Genomic DNA, 11288 nt, shown 5'->3' with positions numbered 1-11288 from the left:
ATTTGTTTGTCATGTTTGGAGACAAGTCAACTTTAAACCCAGACATGAGAGACCACACAGGACAGAAACAGTTTATTTGTGATCATTTTGGATGAAGGTTTAGAGACCGGTCAGCTTTAAACAGACACAGGAAATCAGTTCAGCTCTAAACAATAAATGAGCTCTTAAATATAGATGTGATTTGGAAATTGTTTTATATTACTGAAGTTGTTTTTTCTTCAAGAAACATGCATGTTAAGGCCCTGTCACACTATAATGTTTTAGACAACTTGTGCCAACTTATGAAAAGTTTCTCCAACACAAAATTACATCAAAGCTGAACGTAAGCCGCTTTTGGACCRATACATACTYTAATGTTAACAATTAGATCAAATATACAGCCAATAAATGTAAAATAGTCATAAAATTTTCACATGTCTGTAAAAGCTGGCTAAATTGTTATAGTATGACAAGGCCTTTAGGTAGTGAGCAGACTTTTGAAACTTTATGTGTTTAGTTTACCAGCTCATAAGCAAAGACATTTTTAAACTACTTTTTCTAAATAGATGTTTGTTTGCCACCGACTGGTATGGAGTGTCGTTAACACACCCTGTTTGGGGTGATGCTCACCTGTGGGAAACAATTGACCTGCCTGAACACCACAGTTCCATCAGAACATCCACGACAGACATGGAAGTCCTGCTGGACCTGACTCCACTAGATTTACATATCTTAGGAGAAGCTGCATCCAGTGCGGTGAGGTTACACCATTCTAGGTGGAAAAGCCTATCTGACTRACAGCACGCTAGAATCTGGGACAGGMCTGCTGTTCCAGTAACTGCAGGACCTGGAGACAGAATGGTCATAAAATATAAACTTGAGCTAAGTTTTAGGACAGAGACTGAAGACAGGTCTGCCTGGAGTGACCTCTCTGGACATGTTTCCCAATCACATGTATTTTCACTATTGTACAGATGGATCCCTTCTGAATGAGGTCGGTAGGTGCAGGGGTGCTGATTTTACACAACCATAGTGAGAGAGAGAGCATAAATACCCACTAGATTATACAGTATTTTTATTCATTTAATTAAAAAAACAATACATACAACAACACAATACAAATAAAATAAAATGAAAGGCAGCAGAAGAAAAAGGTCTTGTATCTGCGCCTATAGCTCCTATATATAGGTTGTTTTGCAACTGTATTTCAAGCTGAGATGTACGCAATCCACCAGTGTGTGGCATCTCTCAAAGACCTTCAGTGTACACAGAAGGAAATATTCATCCTAACAGGTAGCCAAGCTGCTATTAGAGCTCTTCAAGGGCCACACTTTATACTGGCTTGGATGTATGCATGAGATAACAGTGTTACTGTTAAATGGGTACCAGGACATACTGGCGTTAATGGTAATGAGAGAGCTGACTATCTTGAGGAAGATGGCAGTCAGGCTCACTCAGTGGCGGATCTAGGATTTTTCTGAGTAAGGGGCCATCAAGGGGCCACAATATTCACAGAGGAGCCATGTATTTGTTCAACACCCTTGCACATAAATCCTTGGTTTTGGTAAGGTGTATAAATTTAACCAGTCACATACGTTGCAACAATTGTAAAATTTATTTATTTTTGCCAAAAACTATTGTAACGTATTGTAATGTTATTAAAAAAGCTTAAATTCTCCTTATTGATGTTACATGTATTTTTACACATGGATAAAATATTCTCAAAGCACGTGAGAAAATGAAGCCATTGTTTGCCAGTTGAAATATCTTTTGCAAAATTGTTCGTCTTTTTAAAGAAGAGAGAAGACTTCTGTAAGATTGATCCATGCATGACTTTACTGTTTGACTCATTAGCGCCTCTAGTGTTTGGTCATGGAACTGTACCATCATTGCTCTCAGGCAAAGGACAGATGAGTGACAGGACAGGGGCACTTCAGGGGGCCAATGAGATTTCAGTAGGGGCCAATGCCCCTGTGGCCCCATCCCTAGAACCGCCCTTGGGCCCATTTCACAGTACCAGAGCCTGTTGTAGGTATTTCAACAACAGTCTGTAGGACTGCCCTACAGGCCTGGATTAGACATCAATGCTCAGTCCACTGGAGGGAGCTGACAGACTGTAGACAGGCACAGGGACTGATAAACGGCCCAAATCTTAGGTCTGGGAAAGCTCTGCTTGCCCTGACGAGGAAAAGTACACTGGTTGAAGTCGTAACTGTGCAAAAGCTGCTCAGCCGCCACAAAATGGTGATTGGACTCCAAGACAATGGTCTGTGTGATGCCTCTTTGCACTACRTAGGCCACTGCCTGGCTCAGAGTAATCAAAGGAAGATAATTCTTGYGGACCCKTTTATGGACCCTGAGAAGCTCAGAACGCAGTGTTTCTAACCCTGTGTCCATCTGAGGGATGCAAAGGTTTGATTAAAGCTCACTGTCTGGTTGGAGACCAATGTGAGCACCCCACTTATATGTGTTCTTCACACATCCTCACTCRAACTCTAACACACTCTGTTGTACTTCCTGTTTACTCACCTGCTTGGGTTCAGCTGTGTAGGACTAAACAGCACATCTCTGCACAAAGATAAGAATATGAGCTACGTGAATTTGAAGATTATTGTATGACTTACAGCTTAATTACACAAAGAAGTAGGACGTGAATACATCAGTAATAAATACTCCATGAAAAAGCTTTAGGCTTCACATATACTTTATGTAGGTATACATAATGTGACCAACAGTTTTTACAGAGAATATAAAAGTTAATACATCTACCCCTACACATACACAGCGCTTTAGAAAATAAAAAATGTGCCCTGACCAACAAGGCTTATTTTACAATCACTTAGAAAACTATTGGTGATTTTGACATCAATTATATTATCATTTTATTATAGTAATCATAATTAACATATTTATTATAATCTTTATCATTATCATAAATAGAACCATCTCTTTTTTTTATCAGTCATGGCTTTTGAACACTTTAGTCACAGTTATTGATTTTTATTCTTTTCCTCATCTTAGCTCTTCAGTCGATTGTGTTTAAGGCTTTTTGCAATGAAGATCCCAAACTTTATCGGATGCAAACTCGTTACACAAAGTGTGCATACTGCAAAAGAGAGAGATACCAAAACTTATYTAGGATATATACAAACGTAACTTATTATGCTTTTAAATGAAAAATAAATACAAAATTATACTTGAATATTAGGTTGTAAAGAGGGAACACGAAAGCAAGCAGGGATTTTTAAGAGTACAAATCGAATGGAAATGGGATCACAACACATCAATCTTCACTATAGAGAAATAAAAAACTGAAAACAAAGCTTAATCAGACTGGTACCTATTGGGCTGCTGCAGAGCGATATCAAACCCAGCTTTAGGACTAAAAACAATTCATGAAATTAAAGAAAGTGCTTTTAAAGTTATAACCCTTWAGATCTTCAAGAAATCAGTTTCTATTTTGGGACCCTTTTTTTTATTGTGCCGAGCTTTATAAGCTCATTAATATTTTTATTACATCTGAAACCACAGTAAAAAACAAACAAACTGGGTATCATACAGCTGTACAAAAAAATTAAAGAATAGCCACCAACTTCTACAATTTATTTTTAAAGATTAAAAAATATCTGAAAATTAATAATCCTAAATTTTGCAATAGTTTCTTCTAAATATACTGAACATCAATAAAGCCAGATCTGGACATGTTTGACCTTCTTTTTTTTTTAACTTTGATTATTATTACTAAAAACAGTTTGGTTCATTTATTCCTCATTAGCTTCACAAAAACTGGTAGTTTGTGGAAGGATGTCTCACTGCTGGAGCTACTGAAAATTAAAAGCCCTTCAAGCTTTTATTGTAAAGCCATAAAAAATGAAGGCTGACAGCAACTGGTTACCAAATATGTCCAAAATATTCCACTTTCCAAGTCTCCATCAGCTCATTGTTTGTGTGTCTTGCACAGTGGTGGAAAAGGGACGCATCACAGTGAAATGAAAACTTGCACAAAACCTTAAAACAAGACAAACAACTGAAACGTGAGTTGGTCTGATTATTTTGCCCAACATTTAACGAGCTCTGAAATCTAAGGGTTAAAACGTCCAGAAGAAAAGCGGGCTAAATCTGAAGCCTCGATAAAAGCACCATTTCCCTTCAACTAAAAACAAAACAAAACAAAAAAAAAAAAAACAAGTCTGCACATCTTTAAAGTCTCTGCTTCATACAAACAAATAAATGAAATCAGCCCAGCTGACTCAAGATTGTAATCCTCTGTTTTGAACCTAAAAAGTTTATTTTTTTCTGAGGTTACTCTGAGCAGGGCACCTGGAGAGGAAATATTCAGCACCAGAATGAGATGAAGAGACAGTCCAGCTGAGGTTTTACTGCACTGACTGAACCACCGTCCCTCAGATGGCTCCATCTTTCTCCTCTTTCCAGCCCCATGCTGACAGCCAGCAATCTGAACTTTGACCGTTATTATTATTATTTTTTTACTTTCATATAAAAGAACAAGCAAGAGAACACTTGCACCTCTCATGCACACATATTCTAGATGCTGCACACAGACGCACACAAACACAAACACATTGGCCATTAATAACTCACATGCATGCATGTGCACCTGAAACACGGCAGATGTGCTTTAAGGAGACACAGAAACATGTTATGATCGCGAGTGAGGCGGTGTAGGAATCGAGGGGGCGATGAGATGAAGACAAACAGGCTGGTTTTTGCAGCTCCTTTTYAGAACCGAGTCCATGTCTTTTGGATTTCCTGAAGCTCTGCTGTCCCCTCTGTGACYTGTCTCCCACGGCTGCTTGTTCAGGAGACGAACCGAGGTCAGGGTGGTCGTTTCTTCCCAGCGCGCTGCGTTGTACGTAAACTGGAGGAGATCAAAGATGGAGGCGTTTRGGAGCTTCGGACGTGATTGTCCCTCTTCACTTCTTGTTGGCGATGCGCCTCTTCCTGGTGGCCAGCATGTCGTAGAAAGGGTCTCTGCTGATGCTGGCCCTGGAGAAACCAATCAAAAAGGACAACCGCGTGAAACAAAAACACATGACAGGAGAGACAAGCAGCTTTGATGTGAAAACGGAGGCACATTTATGCAGACCCCCGCCTTAACTAGATCAAAAAGAAAAGAAAAAAAGTTTGTGTAGTGACCCAGTTTGGTTTCCATGGTTTCTGAAGACAACCCCCCAGCCTCAATCCCAAGTTTTTCCTCAGATTTGCTGGAACCACTTATGAGTTCCATCTTCCAGAACTCTGCCAAGAACGCAGTAAAAGATACAGTCCCACACTTGGCCTCTCACTCCCCTGCAGATCCACTCGCCTGAACGAGGGCAAACAATGGAGATCCAGATTACTGGATTCTAATCGTCCCTCTGCTCCCCCCTTTTTTCTTTTCTTTCAGAGCGATGAAGAGGCAGCATGAAACAAGAGCCAGTGAGTCAGAAAGCCAGCTGGGCTCCACTGAGAAGCCCAGTTTCATGGCTGCTAAATCACATTAACACCAGCACAAAGCAAGAACGGGCTAACCCCCCCTCCTGCTGCTGATTTCTCCTATTCCCTTTGTAGCGCCACACGCTCAGGGTGGAATCTGCATACGTCGACTGTACCGCGCTTTCTGTGTCATCCCAACAACCCAGTTTCATGAAACAATAACACTACAGTAGAGTGATCAGAACACAAGCAAGACTGCCATGACGATCCTTTCGAGCCTTTTTCAGTCTTTGAGCACATAAAGACCTGACGTAATGAGAAATGAGAAACACGGAACAAACCAACTAATTGTTCAGCATCATGTTGAAACGACGCAACTCAAGAAGCAGATGGAGTGTGARGGCTCTGCCATCATCTCCGCTTAGCTTGACGTAAGTTTAAAAAAATTAATCTTAATTTCCACGAGAAAGCTTTTTATCTCCCCTCAACCAGAGTTCTCTGACCCCCCCTCTGGTGAAACTCACGCTGAGGTTCGTTTCCCCGCATCGCCGCCAATGAATCGACCCAGTTTGGATCTTCTGGACAAGTTTGCAGCTTTACAAGAACTGTCCACTGGTTTCACACTGTACGTTTTGTTGTGGTGGTAGGGAGTGAGGATGATGAGAGTTTGCACCACATTATTGTTCTGCTGAGCCAAGTGTCTTTGATGTTGCACCATTTTCAGTGCAGGCAGCCAATAATACAGCACAGAGTATTTAGGTCACAAACATCAGGGCTGTGAGAGAAATGGAGCTTTAATAAAACACTTTCAACGACGGTTTCACACTTAAATGAGAAATAAACTAAAATAATCTGTCAAACATAATTTTGTAAAATGAGATCTTTTGCAGCACTCTCCACTGCAATCTAGCTTCTTTATACACTGTGTGTGTTTAAAGTACTCCACTGGTTGTACGTTGACAACTGATTTCCTTTTGGAGTCTACTTGATTCAAGATGGCCGCCACAGGAAACTGACCCTTGTTTTTGCAAAAGCAGCTGTAGCTGAGTCACTTTTGCTGTAACTGAGCTCAGATTTGGTGTGGTAGTAGCTGTGAGTCATCCGTGCCACAAGCTGAGCAGATTGTGCCACATCTTTGTTTAAAACAAGCACGGCAGCAGGTGATCTACTTTTTATTTATAACGGTGATTCTTGCAAAACTTTTCATCAGTTATTATGCAAAATCCAACCAGTTGCCTTGCAGTTCACATTGAAGGTTCTGAGGGGTTCATATTTTAGCTTCATAACTGATAACAGACACACAGAGACATGAGCGATTACATTTGGCGATAGGCGATAAGTCTGATTTGCTTACAGCCTGAGTGACAATGAATCAGCTGATATTAGGTTTAAGGAGTTAAGTTTGTTTGCTTATATACAGCAGGTAAAATAAGTATTGAACACATCACCATTTTTCTCAGTAAATATATTACTAGAGGTGCTAATGACATGAAATTTTCACCAGATGTCGGTAACAACCCAAGTGATCCATACATACAAAGAAATCAAACCATAAATGTCCAGAAATTAAGTTATTTGTAATAACGTGGAATGGCACCGGGAAAAAGTATTGAACACATGAAGAAAGGGAGGTGTAAAAAGGCATGGAAAGCCAAGACACCAGCTGAACTCTCTCAGTAATTAGAAAGCAAGCCTGCCCCTTGTCAGTGCAAATTAATATCAGCTGGTTCAGTCCCAAATGATGGCCAGGTATCAAGTTTGCTGCATAACATTTAAAGCCTGTGTAATACTGGGAGAATATAGTCTGGTCAGATGAAATCAACATTGAACTGTTTGGATGCCAGAATACACATCATGTTTGGAGGTCAAATGGCACTGCACATCAGCCCAAAAACACCATACCAACAGTGAAGTTTGGAGGTGGGAACATCATGGTGTGGGGCTGTTTTTCAGCATATGGTACTGGCAAATTTCAAATAATTGAAGGAAGGATGAATGGAAAAATGTACAGAGACATTCTTGATAAAAATCTGCTTCCATCTACCAGGATGATGAAGATGAAACGTGGCTGGACATTTCAGCAAGACAATGAGCCCAAACACAAAGCCAAGGAAACTCTCAGTTGGTTTCAGAGAAAGAAACTAAAGCTGCTGGAATGGCCCAGCCAATCACCTGACCTGAATCCAACAGAAAATCTATGGAAAGAACTAAAGATCAGAGTTCATAGAAGAGGTCCACGAAACCTTCAAGATTTGAAGACTGTTTGTGTGYAAGAATGGGCCAAAATCACACCTGAGCAATGCATGCCACTAGTTTCTCCATACAGGAGGTGTCTTGAAGCTGTCATTGACAACAAAGGCTTTTGTACAAAGTATTAGATAAATTTCAGTAAGTGTGTTCAATACTTTTTCCCTGTGCCATTCCACATTATTACAAATAACTTCATTTCTGGACATTTATGGTTTGATTTCTTTGTATGTATGGATCACTTGGGTTGTTACCAACATCTGGTGAAAATTTCATGTCATTAGCACCTCTAGTAATATATTTACTGAGAAAAACGGTGACATGCTCAATACTTATTTTACCTGCTGTATCAATCAAAACCAGACAGAAAATCTTTTCCTCTGTTTTTYCTTGTCCAAGTCAGGATTATCCATGTGATTCAAGACTTAGCATTCTTTTCTTTTTTGACCCCATGAAGACGAAATTGGATAAGTTTCGAAGTGTTGCAACACAGCTGTAAAAATGTCACAAACTGAGCCAAATCTGAAACTCAGAGCAAATTTTGGACTTTTAACATGAGAGTAATGTTGACTCTAGCTTTTTCACCCTTTTAAAACTAAATAATACTAACATTGGTTATTCACCGCTGGTGTTAATGCGACTCTTACTTGATAGATTTAATCCACTCCTCCTTCTCCTCAGGCGTGGGCGCTGATATCCTGTAAACAACATGGTTGCCCTCAACAACACGTCCATCCGCCTCTGTCTTGCAAGCTTTGATCACCTGGCCTTTGTGATTGGGATTGTACAACTCGAAGCAGTTCTGGAGGCAGACAGCAGATAATCAGCTTTGGCRGAGATAACTAATGAAGCTAAAGATTTGGTCTCTGATGAGGCAACACTCACAGGCTTCCTGGGCTCCTCTACCTCCCTGATGCTAAGATTCTCCAGAGGGATGATCCCACGAGGCTCCTTGTCCTGCAGGAAGGAAGGAAAAGAGGCAAAAAACAAGGAGGGAGGAAGGAACACAAGTTAATAATGAGGACTTATTAAAACATCAAATAGCAAGGCAGGAAAAMAATATAAAATGTCTCAAAAAATAAAAAGAAACTATCAAAGTGAACTGTGAGGAATGAAAAACAATCCACTTTGACATGGTCTGCAGGCTTTGAAATCAACCCTGTGTTCTCCCCTCCACTTGTCCTCATGCTCCAGATAAAGGATCAGATAATGTGAGCATGCAGCAGTCAGACTGGAGGACGGGACATAATGATAGTGTCCTGAAGGATAATACCAGGTTAAAGAGAGGACGCTGCTGATGCTGCAGGGAGGGCGCGCAGGCGCTTTGAAAAACAAAACAAAACAAAACAAAACTGTAAGAACTGCTAACAGATTTGGCATGGAATGACGGAGTAAAGAAAGTGTGAATTCAATCAGCAAAAAACGTATTTATTAAATACTAATTAGGACTGTAACTRTTTTGGAATCAAGCAGAAATGACAGGAGAGTGAGGAAGTCTCAACAAATTAATGCCTTTACGTGTTTATATCTTTGACAACATTAAGTGTTTTTATCAGGTGACAGGCTTCAGATTATTGTGGGAATGCTATATTAACACTATTGATCAGTTTTTCTTTTGTACGTTTTTTTGTTGTCACGTATCTCATTCTGCAATTTTTGAGATATTTCAATAATTAATACATGAAAACATTCAGTTCCTTCAGGACATCACAGCTAAGACATTTAGCAATTTATACTTTTTGAGATATTTAGCTTTTTCAGCCATGTTTCTCCTTATTAWAAAGAAATGGTGCTGTTTTCAACTTCCTTATAACCTTTCAAAATAGTCATAAATCTTTACTGTACTTTTGTTCTGGTTCTGCGTTTGTTTTATTTTTTACTTCTTTTTGTTAATTTCAGCTTCCTTTGGCTTCTATTTTGTTGAGTTTAGCTTTTTTTCTGCTTATTTGGATATAATTTTGGCATTTTCTGCTATTCTTCTGCTAATTTAAACTTTTTGTGCTTCTTTCAGCTGCTTTCTGTTCAGTTCTGCTAACCGGTGCATGGCAGCCCTGCCTCTGTCAGTCTGCCCCAGGGCAGCTGTGGCTACAATATGCTTTAACTTACACCGTCAGTGTGTGAACGTGTGTGTGACTGAATAATACACGAAAACTGTAACGTGTCTTATAGTGTCTAGAAAATATTACTTTAAGCTTTTTTGTGTGTTTTAGCTACTTTTTAGCTAATTTGATCTTTTTTTTTTTCAGCTAAATCCACCTTTTTGCGTTAATTTCAGCTTTGTACTGCTTAATTTAGCAAGCATGCCTTTTCTGTTTCTTTGTGCTAATTTCAACTATTTCAGCTACTTTTTAAAGCTATTTTAGGCTAGTTTCAACTCTTTTTTTTAGATATTCAGCAAAAATCATCAACAGTAAGCATTCACACAGCCTTTTTGCAGGAAATGCAAATTCTCTACTTTAAAGTAGGGTTCCGTGAACAGTAAATATCTTACCTGCTGCAGATATTTCTTTGAATGGTTCCAGTTTGGAAAAAGGGAGTTTAATTCTGAATGGACTGATGAGCTAATAGCTAAACATCTACAATCTCAAAAGGTTTATTACACTTTGTGCACAAAATGTTTCCTAAACCTTCACACTGTCATTCATTTCACATTACATAAACATTTATAGCAGCAGCTACATGCAGAGCCTAAGGTTCAGCCTGTAATGCTTCAAGTTGGAACACAGGGTCGAGATGCTGATTATAATTTAAAAACAATTCAGCTTTTATTATTTACAGTAAGAAGGAGCCTCTTATTCCTTCAAAAGTTTTAATTCTCCATGTTGGACTCACCGTCGTGTATTCGAAGTAATAGAGGCAGTTGTCTGTTAGGATGAACCACCTTCTCTTCCAGGTTTTCACTCGCCCCCCTGACAGGAAGAGAAAGAGGAAACAGGAAGTGACACGATGGCCGTGGTGATAGACTGGCCGTCTCCGGACAGGAAGAAGGAGCAGGATGTGTGGCGCGCTTTAAAGGAGCCAACAAACATCTACAGAGTTTACTTCTTTAAAACAACATTATTACTTCATATTAGTCATTTAATTTCCTCCTTCCACATGAACTTGTCACATAAACACAAATATTCCACATGCAGTGAAAGTTAATTAGTTTCCTCTAATAAACCCCTTTTCTTTTCAGCTATATGTCAACGTCTGTTACTCACAATTTAAAACTGACAAATTTGACTAGCATTAGAGGTAAACTGTCAAATGAATCACACTTTAAATAATTTTTTTTGTTGTTGTTTTGATTCTTTTCTCTTTTTTGACTAACTGCAGAAGTCTGCAATATACAAAAGCATAAAGCAAGACTACTATTTATAAGATATTTTAGGCTGGATCTTCTGTTTAATGTAACTGTAAAAAAATACATTAACTTGCTTGAACTATTTTCAAACATCGACTCAAAGAGCCGATAAATTATTAATGATGATTCATTTTTCAGACCCACAGGATTAAAAAAAAAAAAGAAAAAACAACTTTGGCTCTCAGGAGACAGGAGCAAACTCAGAAGCTGATATGAACCCAACATGGCAGGAAAAGAACCCCTAAAGGAACACACACACACACACACACACACACACACA

At 39.2% G+C, this 11288-nt stretch overlaps 1 protein-coding gene across 1 annotated transcript in view; it reads right to left on the bottom strand.

Moving 5' to 3' along the window:
- Positions 1-3567: 3567 nt before the first annotated feature.
- The window catches only part of cyth3b (cytohesin 3b), a 40911-nt gene continuing 33190 nt past the window's right edge, over positions 3568-11288 (bottom strand). Inside the window, exons 10-13 of the mRNA XM_014010133.1 lie at positions 10495-10571; positions 8548-8619; positions 8310-8464; positions 3568-4986 (exon numbers count right to left, since the gene is read on the bottom strand). Coding sequence (XP_013865587.1) covers positions 4914-4986; positions 8310-8464; positions 8548-8619; positions 10495-10571 — 377 coding nt within the window. The 3' untranslated portion in view covers positions 3568-4913. The remainder of the gene's footprint in view (positions 4987-8309; positions 8465-8547; positions 8620-10494; positions 10572-11288) is intronic.

Source organism: Austrofundulus limnaeus, unplaced genomic scaffold (assembly GCF_001266775.1).
Source record: "Austrofundulus limnaeus strain Quisiro unplaced genomic scaffold, Austrofundulus_limnaeus-1.0 Scaffold65, whole genome shotgun sequence".
Lineage (NCBI taxonomy): Eukaryota > Metazoa > Chordata > Actinopteri > Cyprinodontiformes > Rivulidae > Austrofundulus > Austrofundulus limnaeus.
This window is presented reverse-complemented; position numbering and strand designations above follow the sequence as displayed.